The sequence below is a fragment of the Colletotrichum jinshuiense genome, chromosome 3 (assembly GCF_051148585.1).
Source record: "Colletotrichum jinshuiense chromosome 3, complete sequence".
Classification (NCBI taxonomy): Eukaryota; Fungi; Ascomycota; class Sordariomycetes; order Glomerellales; family Glomerellaceae; genus Colletotrichum; species Colletotrichum jinshuiense.
Window position 1 is genome coordinate 1,545,569 of NC_139310.1, and position 17,612 is coordinate 1,563,180.

Below are 17,612 nucleotides of genomic sequence, written 5' to 3' on the forward strand. Positions count from 1 at the left end.
AGGCCAAGGCCATGTACGCATGTACTCGGCTGCTCTTCCCCCCCTTTTGGCAGGGTAGGATACTTCTTCCTGTCGGAGCTGGCCCAGGTCCCATTGCGCTTGTGGATGGGGCGCGGGTGGTGTGGATGGTGCAAAAAAGCCAGACGCCGACTGGGGGGGGGGGGGGCCTAGACGATGATGTGGGTATGAACCGGGGGTTAGGCCAGGTACGCGTCGCCCCTCATTGGCCAAGAAAAGCCACTCTACCGTTCGTACCTGCAGCCGATGAGAGAGGGCGAGGTACGTATCCCGACCTGGCAAACCTTGCTTGACCTGCCCTGGCGTTAGTGGCGCATACCCCTGTTTAGCCTTTTTAGAGCTTCTCTCACTCACACGCCGCTCACTCTCACTTTCACCCTCAACTGGCACTCCTCCGCCGCCACCTCGTCCACTTCTCTCCGTGTTTGTGCTGCGCTTCTGTGTGCCCGAATCCAGGCCAGGCTTTCCCTTTCCACTCCCACACCGCCGCCGTTGGTTCCCAGGTTTCTCGGGGCAGCTGATAGGAGACGGACCATCCCCCATTCCTTGGCCCTGCCGGCTGCTGCAGTTCCTTGCCCTCTTGATGCTGGGCCGCACCTGGTGCCCAGCGATTGTCGGTGACAAGGTGGGGGAGCAGAAACATGCAGCGGCGGAGGGGGAGAAACCGCACATCACAGAAGGGAGGCATATCCCGGCAAGCGGGAAGGGAAAAAAGGGAGAGGGACGGCGAGCGCATCCTGTTCGCACGTATGGAATCACGGCATCCATCCAGGCTGAACGCCAGTAAGCACAAATCAGGACCAGCTTACTGCTAGGCAGACATTGCTTGCATTGCTGGCGCACAAGGTCCCTTGGATGCTTTTGCTTGGTGATGCATGCTTGGCCTAGCATGCTCGGTAGTGTCGACCGAACAGTGTCTGTCCTGCTGCTCTGCCGTGGCTGTCATCTCGGCTTTTGCCCTACTCTTATTGCGCTCACCGTCTTCTCGAGCAAGAGACGCCGCGGCCTGGTCCCGTACTCTGTATTACTCGCAGGTGTATGATGTATCTCGGTATCCGCAATGGTGTCGGCACCCCTTGGAGAAGTCCCCACGCCTCTTGGGGGCCATCCGAGAAGTGACTTTACGGGCGCATCAGCATCTGTGGAGCGCGAGCATCAGTACGGATACCCCCTTTGCAACGTCTTTGCCCTTGTTCCGTTACGGGCGAGCAGACGGAGAGCGGAGGATCGGCATTGCGCGCCCTTGGTCAGACTGCATAGTACATATACATAGGACACTAAGGACTACTATGCATATGCAGATGGCTCTCGCTTTCGCGGATTAGGAAAAAAAAAAAAAAAAAAAAAAAAAGGAGTGCCCATGGTGGGATGATGGACGGAAGGAAGGTCCAGGGCAGCTCAGCGTGACTGGGACGAAGAGGAGTCAGCCTGTGGCTGGTGAGACTGTGTGGGTCTGGGACGGAGCCGTGGGTCCTTGCCAGCAAGGCACAAGGATGGATGGGGTTGGTTTGAGGCGTGGACGGATGGAGTTGGGGTGGCAGACGGGCGGCAGAAAAAGGGACAGAAACAGTTAGGAGCGATACGAACAAATACCAAGCGGGTACGGAGACCTTTTTCTGAATCAACCGCGCCGGGGTCTTTGTCATGCAAAAGCCGCGCCAAACGACGGCAAAGCCACAGGCGCCTTATCGAAGCCGAGTGGGCAGGGGCTTGTTTCTGCAGGTTCCATCCAAGTATCCGTACCCGTCCCCATAGCATCTTCTCCTTAGTTTAGCCCCGTCCCTTTCTTCCTCGTGTCCAGTCCGCGTCGTCCCAAGTCTACAACGCAGTGTTGTGTGGTATGGTGCGGTGTGGTGTACCGACTGCCAGAGAGTAGCAGTAAAGAAACCCCCAAAGCTCCAACTGCCAGCCGTTATCTCGACCCGGTGCACTACGATATGCAAAAGGTGTGGTAGGGAAGGCACCACTCAAAGGTACTTTATGGCATCTTATCCGGCCAATCCATCCCGTCCTTCCCACTCCATCCCATCCCGCACCTTCTGTCCATCTGCCTTTCTGGGCTGCCTTCCTTCAGGTCCACGTCCGCATCCCAGGTGCCAGGGAACCACCGGACTCGTCATGTGCAGCCACACTATGCAATTCGCCCCAGTCAACGGAAGGCGGGCGTGGACTCATGGGGAAGGAGAGAGACCCACTACCGCTGGCTCACAGTGCGCGGCTGAACCACCTTCCGTTGCGCTTGCACTAAAAAAAAACCACACGAAAGACACCGGCTGACTGATAGCGGGTCCACCACCACCACACAACCTACCACACTAAGTCTACATATGCAGCAACAACAGAGAGAGAGAGAGAGAAAAGGCCCGTCGGGCCCCTGTCCCCTATTCCCCATCCCCTGTCCCTTGTCTGCATCGTTCGTCCAGTCTTTCTGAACTCTGTCAGAACGGAGGAATCAGAGCTGTCTTCAGTTGCCGCTGGTCGATCGCTCTTGTATCACTGCACTTGTCATTGGACGCTGGAGCGGCGTGCGGCGTCTGTGCCTGTACGCGTCCTCACACTGTACCGTACCGGGTATCGGCCTTTACATCTGTTGTCCCTGTTCCTGTCGATCCATGTTTGTCCCCCCTCTCCTCAAGACCCCCAAGACGCGTCTCCCTAACACGAACTGTGACACGTACAATGACAGCAGCCACAAAACTGCCCAGGCCTCGACGACAGCATCCTGACATACATGTTGTGCCACAAACGATTCTAAGCAAAAATCCACAAGAAACTATCATGTCAATCAGGGATCGTTCGAAGAAATCCGGCACGTCTCGCCGTGTTGAGCAACCATCATCCAGGAAAGACGTTGCATAGCTGGCTGTCGTGGGCCGTTGCGCAAGCCGACCCCCTCCCCCCGGTCTCATGTCAGTCGTGCACTGGGTACGCCTACGCCCACACGCACACACACACACCGTCCGTCTTTTCCAGCTTGGGCCTGCAAGGTTCCGTTTTCCGCCCTCCAAAAAGGGGGATCGGTGGTGGCAAAAGGGCCTGACTTTTTGGTGCTGCCGCGGTAAACAATAACGCAGCTCAGAGCAGTCAGTCATGGATCACTACGCTGTTGGAACACGAGTGCTGCTGGCGGCCAAGCGCCCGCTCTGATGCCGCCGTCCCGGCCTCTTGAGCCTCCACGCCGCCATGGATCCATTCGCGTTAGAACCGGACCACAACTTTACTCAACTCGCAAGCCTTGCACTAGCGCCTATCCCCGAGTCCTTGCAAGGTCTTCCCAGTCAGAACCGTGATATTGTATGCGACTGAGTCGACGTTGGAAAACGACGACTCGTTCCAATGCAAAGCCTCGCTGGTGTTTTTTCCGGAAGTGGGTATACCACTACATAGTATTCGTAGTGTTCGGGGCATGATCTGGACGCCAAAAGCACACGAGACGGCGACTACTATGTGGCAGGCGAAAGACGATTGCCCTGGACGGTCCCGGCTCGATGGGCGCCTGATGCCTGTTCGCCGGTCCCAACGGCGGTTTACACACCATCCATCGCACGGTACAAGCCCATTCACAGCTCTGACAATCCCTCGCTCGCTTGGCCCGCCGCCCACTTGCTCGCCGGGCGGATTGCGGCGCCCACCTCCACGAGTCCGCGTCGCCTTCATTCTCGCTCTGTTCCTCTTATTTCTGACTGGTTGATGGCTTTCTGACATCGCCGGTGCTCTTGGGGAAATTCTTGCCATTGCGAGCTAATCATCCGAACGCAGACAGGCAAGGCAGTGCGCACCTGGAGACCCTTTCCCCTTCATCCGTAGTACTATTTTCTCAGCCAAGCTCTACGTTGGAGAAGCCGCCGTGAGCATACATAGAAGAGCTTCTGCCACGAATCCATTGGCGCATTCTGGAGTCAATGAATGGACGGGCGTCGACTTCCACGAATGGCATGTCGGACAGAACGATCATGTCAAGTCGAGCCATGGCCGCCATACAACATCCCGGCTTACCTCCTCCGTCTCCAGCCCACCCATACCTTCCCAGCCGTCGTAAGGGGCATGGGGTTGCAAGGCATCTTCACACAGGAGCCCGAAATCGGTTCCACGAGCGCATACTCAGCATCTCCCTTGAACAATTTGACAATGCCCGTCTCGCGTGTTTATCAAAGCCCTATACTAAAAACTCGAACAACAACGCGTTTGAGCGATCGCCTACCCATTCCTGCTGCAGGGCCGGGAACCAAAGGGGGTGTCTCAGACTAGACTACAGCGGGCATCACAAAAGATCGCTTTACACGTTCAAAGGCCTCGTGCACACGTCGAAGCGTTCCAACAAACATCCCAGGAACCAATCCAATCGGGCACGACCTCCACGGCCTGTCGTGTCGCCGTGCCTGCATTGGGCCTGGAGACGAATTGTGGAATCCGTATCGCTTCTCCCTCCGTAGCTGCCGCGTCCTAGCTTGCCAGCTGAGAGCTTCTGGCCGGCCGTTGCCTTCTCTCAAAAAAAACTCTAGTCTTCGGCCTTGGTTCTCGGAGTCGCAGCTTGTCTTGCCTCGTACCTGCAGAAGCGTCATGCAGCTGGATCACCGTCAGCGTCCCACATGCGCCGAAAAACACTGTAGTACGGCGCTAACTGCCTTTGACCGTTCAAACCGACTCCATTCAAAACATCTCACGGAGACCCGTTCGAGACAGGTGGAGCAGCCCCGTCAGCGGCTGGGGGACCATCCTTCGCACATCGGAATTTCACTGGCAATGTGGCAGCAGACCTCTAATCTGTAGTTGTCGGCTCTCTAACACCATGATTGCCGAAGCTTTGACTTCTATTGAGCTCGGTCTATTTGGTCTGATCACGGCCAGCGATAGCGGGTATGCTCTGCTGACATCAAGTGACAAAGATCAGATGACCTTTCCGACCAAAGCGCTCCTCTATTGACGCTTGCTGCTGCCGACATGGTGTTGCTTTGGGGCGTGACGCCGTCGTTGGGCGGCTCATGCAATCGGGATATTCCGTGCTCGCCCACGTACCTATCGGTGGACCATCAAGCCTGAGATGGCCTCTGTAAAAGCGGCTGCTATGTACCATCAGGAGACTGGAAATGGCAACATACGTTCCTGGGACCATTCAGCTTCAACGACAAATATCGCTTACATACTTATACATGCACTCTAGCCCTGTCTCATCAAGTTCGTTGGCCTTTCTGGTCACGAAGCTCCCGCGGGTTCGCATAGCTATCATTCAAAGTCTTTCTCCAGCAGGCTGGCCAGTTGGCTTCGTTGGTCCGCCAGTCAATGCGGGACGCACCAAGCCCATCTCCATCGGACGAGGAGGATACCAACGTTCCGAACGATAGCACCAAAGTCTTGCATCACGTTGCATGAACACGGTCTCGGAATAGGAACTGCACTCTGGAGAGTTCTGATTCTGTGCAAGAACGAGATAACACCTCCGCCGGCGCCACATAACCACAAGTGTATCCGCACCGTACCGGAGCAGACGCCTGGGGCAAAAAAGGAGAAGGCGGCATTGAGAGGGTTACGCATTACGGATCGGCTCCGTATTCCAGATTCGATCCCTGAATCGCACAACGTGCGAGGGCCAGCACAGTGTTGATTAAAACAAAGGACTGTCCCCGAGCCTAGTCGGCGTCAGGGTTCCAGGTTGTCTTCAGCAAGATCCGCTTTTACCCCTGAGTGTTGGCGTCGGTACCTTACAGCTTCACAGGGCGTTGCGGCTAAGCCAACCAGTCTCAAGACAGCCGACAGGGACTTCCGTCAAAGAGCAGATATCATTGGATGATGCTATTGAGACCAGACCGAAAACGGCTAGACGACAGATCGCCGATGTATCATTACTTCGTCGGGTTAGTCCCGCTACCGCAGCACTCACGGAACTTGGGCAGAATCAGACACGGAGGGGTGAGATGTTCGTTGAGGTTCCCCTAGCCTTCCACGCCTCCCTGTCCATCTCAGTCTGTCTCCATCGTGCTTCTTTCGTCTGATCTTTTCTCTTCCCGCTTCTGGCTCTCGTCTCCAGTCCTAGTCCCGGTCCGCGTCCGGTCCCGTCCAAGGACTGTCGGACCAGAGCCCTGTCAGGCCACGGGCTGCTGTGCTTCCTCCGCATAAAGTCAGTTGAGCGCTGGGGAAGACGAGATGCAGTGGCCGGTACTTCCAGGTTTGACTGCCGCCGCATAAAGGAGAACGGAGCAACATTCATATGGCCCCGTGCGTTTTTTGGTGGGAGATCGACGTTTTGCAGTCCACAGTTGACTTTGGATTCAAACAAATCTAAACAGTTCTGCTACTGACTCAGCCACCAAAGCCGACGACGGTCATCAGGACACGCGACGGACCAGCTTACCCAGCAGCACCCACCGCTTGCTTGACCTGCCGACCCGCAGCCCATGGCATGGTCGAGGTTCGTGAGGCCATACTCTTCAAAGAATCTGCCCGGGGTCCGCCAGCATCACCGGACCAGACCCCCAATCGTCTTTCCGTTGAATTGTTCCAGAAGGACAGTCGAACATTACGAACCAGAAATCCCTGACCGGCTCCCCTGACTCGCCCCTCCCCCTATCTTTAGGCCCTGCTGGGCAGAAGCTCGCTTGCTGGGTGCCCTTGAATGAGCCGGCTCTTGTCGCTGGGCCCTTTATGGATGAAGCGCAAGATTGCCGCCAGAGGTAGACGAGACGATGAATAGGCGAGATGTGTCTATGACACTCCCCGTCGCGGCGTTGCACCGGCCCACTAAACCAAACGGTGGCATGGAGATCGGTCATTGACAGGCTGGCATCATGAACCCGCGGCGGCTTCGCAGGGCGCCTCCATAAGATCTACTGTTGTCAAATTCCGACAGACAGGTACGCTTGAGCCGAAAGGCAACGGCCTTGGCCGTTAGCGTCTAACGTGGCAATGGCTCAACTGCATTCACGTTTTTCTTTGTTTCCCAAGTTCAAACGATCCTTCTGGCACCGGTTGCAAGCTACCGTCGAAACGACAAGGTGACTGCCACATTTGCTAGCTTCCGTGACACAGCGCTGGGCCTGTCCAGATGTGAAGTCACTTTGTCCACCGTCCATATTAGGTATGACCCGGATTTTGACCAATAGATGGATCTCTACAGCCCCTCCCCCAAGGCATGAATGATCACCACAACACTCCCGACAACACCATCGAGAGACGCGTCTGGGCGCGTTTTCCTCGTTTGCTCTCCACACAACTCAAGTTCGATGAAAGACGGGTACCTGTTAAGAACAAACTCTTGGGCTCCATCTTGTCGCCGAGGAGGAATCTGCCTCGTAGTGTCGAAGATGGTAGGTAAAGAGATTGGTCGCTCCGTCCAGCTTTGCCAGTCGACCACGCATGGCATGGGAGATCACCATGCCACGTTGTCCAACTGGGATCGCTCGGTTCTCAAGTGCAACAGCACCGGCGATTTCAATGCACAGTCCGGGGAACAACCAACGTGGTCGCTCCTCTCGGCACGAAATCGTCAATCTGACGAGCTTCGAGCTTCGACAGGGCACCCAAAACTACCGTGACACCGGGCCAAGCATTCCCAATTGAGTTTGCTGAAACCGACAAGGCCCTCGCTTCCACAACAAGCATTGCAGGCGTCGCAGAGAACTTTCCGGTTGAAGCCTGGTCCCCCGCTAGCAAAGGAGAATTCAAGGAGAGAAAACCACCAGTCATGCGTCGAGAGCTTCGACGCTACTCCGCCGCATTGCTTTGTGATCTGCGGGAGAACATTCTGCAAAACTCCGTGCTCGGGCCTCTAAAAGGAACCACATCGGCATGACAGTGGTGGACCGAATGGAGAGAGGCCAAACCGGAGTGGTCCCTGTCGTCTGTCTGCGACGTCGTGCACCCATATCGTACATGATGGCACCAGGGCGTGCCAGAGATCGGCGCTAACGTTCGTCTGATGTCCCCGGCCCTCTCCAAGAACGAAGCCCCTGGCCGGCCTCCCGTAAACAGTTGCTCAACCGGAGCGGAGCTTGACCGCCGAGTTTCTCGGGCCAATATATTTTACCGGGATGATCCAGCTTAAACGATTCAACTTGTCCGGAAGTGACATTTGTCAATGACTCGGCATGCCTCTGCATGGGAAAGTCCCAGAAGAAATGACGACGGCTGGCCGCAATAATCAGATTGCATGATGCATCCAGCTTCCCGACCTTAACTGTCGGCCGTCCGAACTCCTCGATCCTTGTGGGTCCGCCTTATATATTAACGCCATCCAGGATAACCGCATATGCATACTCTACAACCTCTTAGGCTCCTTACATTCTAACCCTTTCAAGTCGCCGTATGGGAAGATCTTGAGCAAAAAATGGTCTAGCTCTACTCAGCTACACCATGCACGAATTGCAGCATATTGATGGATTTGTGGGGGAAATGTTATGATCTTCGGAATATGCCGACCGTTCAATGCGTGTGGGACAATATTCACTGGATTCCACAAAGCCATGTATTCACGAGGGGCAGCCTGGTTTAGTCCCCTCGATGGGATGGGGAGACAGGATCGAATTCTGGCATCTCGGGCCCCAAGATCATGACTTCTGCGGCCAGTAAAAGGCGACGGTGCTATTATGGCTGGCAACACAGCGTACCTAACACGACACATGTCATCTGGGCCTCCCCGGCTGCGAAGGGAGCATCCGGACTTGTTCCCACCGGGAGGCCCGGAATCCCGGGTCGTTGGGACTAGTCGTGGTATAATCGTCCACGTGTGGGTTCGTTGGCATTGAACACGGCCATGTCGAATTGCGACATTAACGATTTCCACCTGGAGACCCTGAGCGCTTTCGTATCACCCGTTGCCACCAACATAATACAAAGCCATACACAGGAACTTCGGTCTCGCTAATCCTTTGAGCAAACAATATTATGGAGACATCAGGCTTGGCAACGGACTCCAAATATTCGAGCAGAGAGTTTCCCAACGTGCCCATTGAGGTATATACCCAAATGAACCCAGTGAACCCGAAGTCCATCGCCAGTCTTGCAAGTGCTCTGTAGGTTCGCCATGAGGTTAGAGGTCATGAAGACCAGTGACAAAACAAGGCAATTGTTCGTTGGCTGCTCCTTTCCTTGGGATGAAGAGGGGCCTTACGGCGGACTGTTGGTGAACAGAACAGTATGGTGAGGATTTGGGACATCGAAAGGGGAAGCGGACGCAAGGTCTTGGAAGGCAAAGCATGGGTGAAGAGATGGGTCACCTTGAAAATGGTTCTCGCGTTGCCATCAACGATACTCGGAGGAATGTTGGGGGGGGTTATTGTTGCAGTGTTGCTACGAGAGGCCGACTTACAATGTTGTTATACCACCAGCCACGATGGCGTGGCCACGCCAAACGACCGCTTGTGGAATTTCTTGCTGTTCTGGGGATTGTTCCGTTCTTGCACTTCATGACCTCTGTATCCCACGCTCTTTTAACGTGTAGACTTGACCGGTAACCCATAATTTTAGTACATCACGAAGGGAGGGGATGACTCGCCCTGCTTCCCCCCTTTCCCGTAGAAGCAACCCAGGTATTTGCAGCAGGCGGAAAACATCCAGACACAATTTCACCACCATGAGCCTTCCAATAAAAACGACAACAACATAAGCGCGGCCTCCCGCCCCCCCTTTTCGCGAACCTCTCAAATGATGGTTCATAGCTCCTTCATGACCTCCCCAACGGCTTTCTTGGCCATCCTCCGCCTCTGTTCCTCGGGGAGGCCGGCGCTCATGTCCCTCACGGCTTGCAACTTGCGCATCATCCGCTCAATCTTTTCCACTTCCTCGCTGTCCAGATCCTCTTTCCCCTCTTTTTCTTCTTCTTCTTTCTCGCCCCTCTCGGCAACCTTCTCCTTTCCATCGATTGCAGACCCGGGCTCCGTTTTGCTGCCTCCATCACTGCCATCCACTTCCCGTTCCGGGTCCTGCTCGAGATTCCAGATGGCCTTCTTCAGACCCTCAAAATCGGACTTGTCGAAGCCGAAGTCCAGGCTCTCAGGGTCTAGGTCAAAGTCGAAGTCGTCGTCGTCGTCACCGCCGCCACCGGCAAGGGGCCTGGGTTTCCTTGGCAGTCCCGAGGAGGACTCCAGGTCTCCGGCGTCCGAATCGAGGTCCAGGGGGCCGTCGTCATCGACGGCGTCCCAGTCGTTAGATTCTAGGGCCTCGAGAACTCTTGAGATGCCCATTTTTTCTGGAAAGATGTTGAATCCCAAGTCAGCGCGATTCTCTTTTTCTTCTTTTCATACTATTTTCTTCTTCTTCTCTTCTTTTTCTCAACGTGCTGCGGCATCTGTCTTGATACTTTTTAACCTTTTCGTCGTCCAAGAAACGTTGAATCTGTGGAGATACATCGCAGTTGAAAGGGAGGGGGGGTCCAAGAGGACAAGAGTTCAGGGGAGAAAGGAATGGCGAATGGGGGGAGGAAGATGGGGAAAGAAAAGAAAAGAAAACAAACCTCCAAACTCATTGCGGCCTTCATCCTTCTTCCCGCTGCGAACTTGGACAAACTCGAGACCCCACTCGGCGCAAAGCTCTTCCCACTCGTCCGACTCGCCGTCGCCGACGCCGATACCCAGCCCGACGCCGTCCCACCCCCAACCGCCAAGCCCCTCACGGACGACCTTCCCAACCTCCGAGATAAGTGCGCGGGTTTCGTCCACTGAGGGAGGCACAGGTGGCGCTGCTACTACCGGGGCTGTTGCTTTTGCTATTGCGGCATCGCCGGTGGCTGCGGTTGAAGACGAGGTCGCAGGGGCAGGCAAGGCGAAGACGACAGCCAGGCCGCCTAGCACAGAAAGAACCTCCTTGGCTTCGGGAGAGAGGAAGGAGGCGGACCACTCTTCTGGGGAGGAGATGAGGTCGAGCCAGATGGGCACGTCGGCAGTGTAGTAGTTCGTCTTGATGGACAAGACGTGCGTCGTTCCGGCGAGCGAGGTTGATGCGGGTTCCGGGTGTTTGCCAGTGAGGTCTATTGCCCACCCGTGTCAGTTTACCTCATGCTTCCAACCCATGCCGCCAGAGCATCCGTCGTTCTGTCTATATTGTTGATTCGGCTGAGTCATCTCATTTTATGACTCCCACTCACTCACATGCACGACTACACATTCGCGCCCACTTGAGCATCGATGACGGGGTAAATGTATTCCGCATGAGAGACGGTGTGTGCTATGCATGTGAAAGAGCGAGAAAGAAAGAGAGGTTCTGATAAGATAAGACATCTCAGGATGAGGGGCACAAGAAAAAGATACCTTTGATGACTCTGCCCAAGTGCTGCGTCGAGTCAGCGAGCGACACGGCCAGTACCCGGCGCGGGTTCTTGACTTCCATTATTTGGTCGGTGTTACCTTTACTATCGAGGGTTGTGAGGGGGGCTGGAAGGGTCGGCAGGCACGACAAACGACATACGAGAGAGATGAAGGTTGAGCGAGTGAGAGGACGGCGGGGCCCGAGCTGTCGGGACGGGGAAGGGGTCCAGATTACCTAACGCTCACGCCGCCCGCTCGCCGGTCGAGCCAATGCTTAGTGGGACATAGGGATGGGACGGAAGCTCCGGCTGTAAAACAATCATAAATGCCCGCCCACAGAAGAAAATGCAACAGCTTACACATGCAGGGAGGGCACTGTCACCATATTCACGAGCCGCTCATCTGCTACGACGTACTATTCTTGTAGGGAAAAAATATATATATATTGCTTTTCGTAAGTATCCTGACCTCGCTACCTATGCCAAACAATGGTATTCCAAACCAACAGGTAATAATAATAAAACGGAATTGGGATCATGATGCGTCAGTCTGGGAATCGTTGTGAAGCAAATGCAAGAACAAAGAAAAATTACGCAGAAAACAAGGCCCGCGATTCCGACCATAAGCAGCAACAAGCAGCATAAAAAGAGAGCACCAACCAAGCCGTCCCGATCATCAAACGAAAACTAGGGGTGAGTGGAAACCAGACAACTCCGCGCGAGAGAGGGACAGAGAGACAGAGAGATATGAGAGATGCCTGGGTAAACGATAAAGGTCATGCTTAACAATCAGCTCCCCACCCAAAGTGTCGATTGACGACATTCATCGCACTCACGCCGGCTCTCACAAGGCCCCTTGTCGTCTCCCCGTCGATGCCCGCAAGCACGTCGCCGAAACTCAAGTCCTGCCGACCCTCGGCATCCCTCAGGTCACGCTGATCCAGCTCGCCTTGCCTTCTCTCCAGCACGGCCTTGGAAATGGCCCTCCCCCACATGTTGTACCAGTCCAGTTCCGACAGGGAAACGTACTCCCTCCCGGTGACTCTTCCCGTCTGCGGATCCCTCCGCCTCCGGGAGAAAGGCCACTCGGCCTCGACGACCTCAAAGCGCTTCGTGCGGAAGAAGAGGTACGGCCAGGCAAAGACCCAGAGGAACGTGAGGTAGAACAGCCAGCGCACCCACGTCGACCACCGCCAGGTGTTCACGCGGCACGTGTTGTACACATCGATACGGGCGTCTTGGACGGGGAACGACACGTCAATGTGTCCCCTGTAGTGCGTCGCGCGAACGAGATCCTCGAGGCGGCCCTTTAGGCGTTCGTCTTCGTCGAAGCCAGTCACGGTCCTCAGCAGCGTAAACGTCTTCAGCCCCGCGTGGGACGCGCAGTAGCGGTGACACCACTCCCTCAGGGTGGGCGGCTTGCTGTCCTCGACGGTGCCCGCACTGGATCCTCCAAAGCCCGGGGCGCGGGTGGGGAAGACAGTACCTCTCCGCACCTTTTGGAAGTTGTCTGCGGTGCGGAGCTCGCGCCAGGACTGGCGGGCCGAGATGTCGCGGTATAGGAAGGGGGTGAGGTCGAGGCGGACGTCGAAGTCGACGATGGTCTTGTTCTCCGTCTTGTCGTCGCGCTTGCGGACACGCTCCGTGTGGGTGCCACGGATGCGGACGTATGGCCGGGGAGGGGACTGGGCGAGGGAGGTGATGTGGGATTCGAGATAGGCCGGGTCGGTGTCGAGGCGGCGCGAGAAATGGATCTCGGCGCCGGTCGTGGTGTCTTTGCGGAAGAGAAGCGGGGAGGGCCCGGACTCGTCTGCTAAGAGGGGAGTGGTTTGTGTATCGGTGGAGGAGGGATCGTCAGTGTAGGACGGCGGGAGGTCGTGGGCGGCGGTGGAGGTGGAGGAGGCACCGACATCATCGAAGTAGGGGTCGTTTGTGTGGAGAGAGTAGGCGTCGGAGGGCTGGTTGAGGCGGAGGACTGGAGGCTCGGCGGGGGACGATTCGTCCTTCTTCTGGTCGGGTTCGAAGGGTGGCAGGTCCGGGGAGAAGGCGCCTGGCATCGACATGTTGAAGTTTGACGCCTCAGATGCAAGGGGGAGGGAAGAGTGCAGGGTATCCAGGAGATGAGGCGGTAGCGTTATGTGGTGGGATACTCGATCCGTCAGGATGAGCGATAGAGATGAAGGGGGAGGAGACGGAGGAGGAGGAGGGGATGGAGATGGAATGAACCCCAACAACGAACAAACACAAAAACAACGAGAGACGATCGTGAGGGGATGGAGGGAGGAATGAATGGTGTGATGCCGCAGGCAGTCAAGGAATTCTTCTCTATTTGGCTCTGCTGCCTCTTGCGGACAAGGTTCCAGGCCCGGAACCTGCATCCAGGTCTTGGCCTCTGGGCCCCTTGGGCTCTGGAGAAGTGACGGCGGGATGTCCGTCTAGCGGGCCGCCAGTCACAGTCGTCGTAGGCAGACACACACACAAGTGCAAGACAGGACGAGGCTGCCTGTCCAGAGTCGGGGTCTGCGGCGCAGCACCAACCGAGGGGAGACCCTACGACGGGTTAGGACCCTTTGGGGCCCTTTGCATTCTCGGGCTTCAGCCATCCAATGGGGCGGCATCGGCCACCCAGGTGGCAGAGGTCTTCATTGGGGGGATTCGCTTCTGGTGCGCATTAGCTTATCAAATCTCCACACTCCCACAGCCACTCGATGCGGCGCGTCGTCCCACTGTTGAGACGCCGCTCGTGCCACCTCCTCAATGCGACGAACCGGGCACACTCTGGGTTGCACATCAAGACACACACGGCGCAGGTCCGGATAAAAACAACCGTGGTCACGGGCCAAGTGTGAGAAAATTTCGATTCATGAGTTGCCTGGTTTCATTCCCATGGGGAAAGCAACCGCGACGAAGGAGTCTGGGCCTGGTTGAGTGTGAGTTAGCATCGGCCTTATCACGAGGGGCTTCACCCATCGCCAAGCATCCAATATTTGAGACCAGAGCCTATTTTGGTTTGCATCCTCCCACCGGATGTCGCTCTCGGCATTGGCCAAACTTTCGTGGTTTTGGTAGTGGACTGTTACCGGAGCCATCTTGAGAACTTTCCGACGATTTCATTCGACTTCTTCTAGCCCAGAGTCCGGCTCCAAACCCCATCGTGCCTATGTAGTCGATCACCTCGACCTTGGGTCAGACTCGAGACCCCGTCGGCGGCGGGAGCGGGAGCAAATATGCCTGGTGGCGCACCCTGATATCCCGTCACACACTCCTGGTTGCTTGAGCGCCTAAACCACCAAGCCTGCATCTACAAAAAGGAGGAACTGCCTTATTCTGGGCGTTGCACATCGAAAAATCAAATTATTGATGGATGGACAGAATTTACCCCTCATTTTACTGATAACGGCCATATGCTAGCAATCACATTGTTGAAGTATATGTGCTGTGCCTCGTGAGCTGCCTTCAAGCCCCCCGGGGCAATGCCAGTCCCTCTCTACCAACCCATGTGGCGAATAATATTTCACTCTGAAGCTATTGCTGTAGCAGCTTGAACAGTTCCATCGAACTACCTGCTCATCGGATCAAACGTTTAAAAGGCTGAGGAGTATCTTCATAAATTGCATCCGCCTATTTTGAGCCACCACAAGAGGCGCGATTGCAAGCCACTGCGGTGACTGTAGGCTTCACGGTTGCCATTGTACGTCTGTAGTCGCGTCTCAATATTGCATGACGTCTCAACACGCTTTATCAATGTGGCTGGAACCCATATTTCTGATGAAACTTGCCTGCATATATAGCCTTTCTTGCCAGTCAAGGACTCCAGCCCGCAAGCGGCTCAATTTTAGTAGCGCCGCGGGCCGCAAAACGCCACGACAGACACGGCATGTTTAAGCCTTGCTCATCGACCATCACTATCATGGGCGTCTTTGGGCTCAAAGGGAACCCCGGTATTGATGGGTTTGTTAATGTCTAGATAAGGAAAGGGAAACAGATACAACGTGCTTGGTGATCCCGCCATTCTAAATGAGATCCCGACTCTCAGAGAAGCCACAGTGAAATATGACAGATTTAATTCCGAGCAAAGAGCTATGCCTTGACTCCCAAACCAGGGAATTTAGAGCGGAGGGGGCTTTCAAGAATGAATAAACGGCCACGATGTCTTCACTATCCATGTGTAAATCGATACACATAGGGCGTTCCTGCGTGTTTGTCGAAAATTTGCACCAGCTGCATTCGTCGGAGGCGAGGCAAACGGCAATTAGTCGCCTCGCCCGTTCCCCAGTGTCGCCTGCGCCTGGGCAAGCTATCCGTATCGGGAATATTGGCGCAACAAGCTGAGTTCCCCCGCAGCGTGACACCCTACCATCACCTTTTGTCTCTGAGCCAGCCGCACACCCACCCACCCACACGACAGATGAATAACGGCCGCGTGAAAGACGAGAATGGAGGGGGAAGGACAGATGTCATGTTTCTTACTCCGCCGCTTTAGATGTGTCATTCCCGTTGGGCGTTGTGCATCCCAATCTTAGGGCGCCTGGCATGGCGGAGAGGGTGGTTATGATTAGGCGTTATGCTGGATCTACGTAAGCGTAATAGGGACTTTTGGCTATGGGAGGCTATCGTTATGCTCGACAAACCAGTTTAAAAAGGTGTCCTGGCCTGATTTCTTTGGGGTATCGCTCTCTATTGAGATTTTACACATCAAGTTTCTGAGCGCCTGCCTCGTGTTCATCATTCTCATCAATTCCCTCGGTGTTGGAAAACTTCCTGCCCCACCCTCTCTCTAAACCACGAAGCGATAGCCTCTTGGTAGAACCACCAGCTCTCCCTCTCTTCCCTTTATCAAAATCTCTCTCAAAAATCTCTCATATGGCAGCCATGGCAACTTCCCGGGCTTGGACATTCACAGCCCGCGGAAACCCCCGCTCCGTCCTCTCCCTCGCCTCTCGACCGGCACCGACCCTCCCGCCAGCGCCCTCTCTCCTCGCGAAGGTGAAGCCCATGCCCGAAGCAGAAGACGGAAACGATTGGCTTCTGGTAAAGTCCGCGTACGCGGCGCTGAACCCGGGTTCTTATCTTTCCATGGCCATGCTCCCCGGTGTTGCGCGCGCGAAAACGGCGGTGCCGGAGCTGGATTTGAGCGGGACTGTGGAGGACGTGTGGAGCCCCGGCTCCGAGTCCGGCCCCGAGCTCGCCGCGGGAACGACGACAACGACGACGACCCCGACCACGGCGGCGTTGAAGAGGGCATCTCGCTTCAGCAAAGGCGATCGCGTAGCGGCATTCATACCCATATCCTACGGCTGGCCAACCGGCACCGGCGCCCTAGCGGAACACGTCATCATCCCTTCGCGGTACGCCGTCGTCGTCCCCCCACACGTTTCGCTCCGGGACGCGGGCAGTGTAATGACGGCGGGATGCACCGCCGCCACGATGATCAAGACTGTGGCCCTAAAAAGAGGCGGCAGGGTGCTCGTCAATGCGGCCAGCGGCGGGGTGGGGTCACTGGCGGTGCAAATGGCTCGCGCAGCCGTCGGGCCTGAGGGCGTCGTCGTCGCTGTTTGCTCTGGCCGGAACGCCGACTTGGTCAGGGGGTTGGGGGCGGACGAGGTTTTGGATTATACTGCCTCCCCGTCGCCCGTATCCCGGGTCCTGAAGAAGAACTTTAGCGGCGAGGGGAAGCAGTTCGATGCGGTGCTGGATTGCGTCGGTGTGCAGGATATCTACGTCAACTGCGCGGCGTATCTGGTGCCCCAGGGGATTTACTGTGCCGTGGGCATCAAGCCGGCCAGTTTCTCGTATGGCTCGTTTATGAATGCGCTCTGGAAAATGATGACGAATGCCTTCTGGCCTGTCTCGCCGTGGTTGGGCGGCACGGGGCGGCGGTGGGTTGCAACTTCCATGATGGACCCTGGCAAGGAGTTGATGGAGGAGGTTGTGGGCATGTTGGCGGACGGGCGGGTGAAGGCTGTTGTAGAGAGGGAGATTGCGTTCGACGAGGTTTTGGACGGGTATGACGTTGTTGGGAGTGGGAGGGCAAGAGGAAAGGTGGTCGTCAAGGTTGCCGAGGAGTGAACTGGTTCTGGCTGGAACAGGATAATACTGGAAAGAGGGACAGAAGAGGCGTGAAAGTGAAAATGCGTTTTTGGTTTGAATTTCGTACCTGTCCGAATAGACTGTATCTTATATAACCCCTTCTTTCCATGTGTACATCGTATCTACCGTAGGGCAGCCAGCCACTCGTAGATTACAGAGAACAAGACCACAACGGAACTATAAAGAGAGAGAACATGATAACTTCCGTGGCTCGTCTCCAGTTCACCCAGTGGCGTTCCTAGAGATCAATATTTATGGGTCTTCCAATGAC

General features: G+C 55.7%; 3 protein-coding genes across 3 annotated transcripts; 1 reads left to right on the forward strand and 2 right to left on the reverse strand.

Moving 5' to 3' along the window:
• Window positions 1-9,662: 9,662 nt before the first annotated feature.
• Window positions 9,663-11,334, reverse strand: EsH8_III_000451 (uncharacterized protein; the record flags this gene model as incomplete). The annotated part of the gene is made up of 3 exons (XM_083262176.1): window positions 9,663-10,198; window positions 10,463-10,975; window positions 11,256-11,334. 3 exons carry the CDS (start codon window positions 11,332-11,334, stop codon window positions 9,663-9,665), a joined length of 1,128 nt encoding a protein of 375 aa, XP_083122663.1.
• A 699-nt stretch (window positions 11,335-12,033) lies between these two features.
• Window positions 12,034-13,314, reverse strand: EsH8_III_000452 (uncharacterized protein; the record flags this gene model as incomplete). Its single annotated transcript, XM_083262177.1, has 1 exon — window positions 12,034-13,314. The coding sequence occupies one exon, from the start codon at window positions 13,312-13,314 to the stop codon at window positions 12,034-12,036; it is 1,281 nt and encodes a 426-aa protein (XP_083122664.1).
• Window positions 13,315-16,123: 2,809 nt separating this feature from the next.
• EsH8_III_000453 (NAD(P)-dependent alcohol dehydrogenase) lies at window positions 16,124-17,320 on the forward strand (the record flags this gene model as incomplete). The annotated part of the gene is made up of 1 exon (XM_083262178.1): window positions 16,124-17,320. The coding sequence occupies one exon, from the start codon at window positions 16,124-16,126 to the stop codon at window positions 17,318-17,320; it is 1,197 nt and encodes a 398-aa protein (XP_083122665.1).
• Window positions 17,321-17,612: the final 292 nt, after the last annotated feature.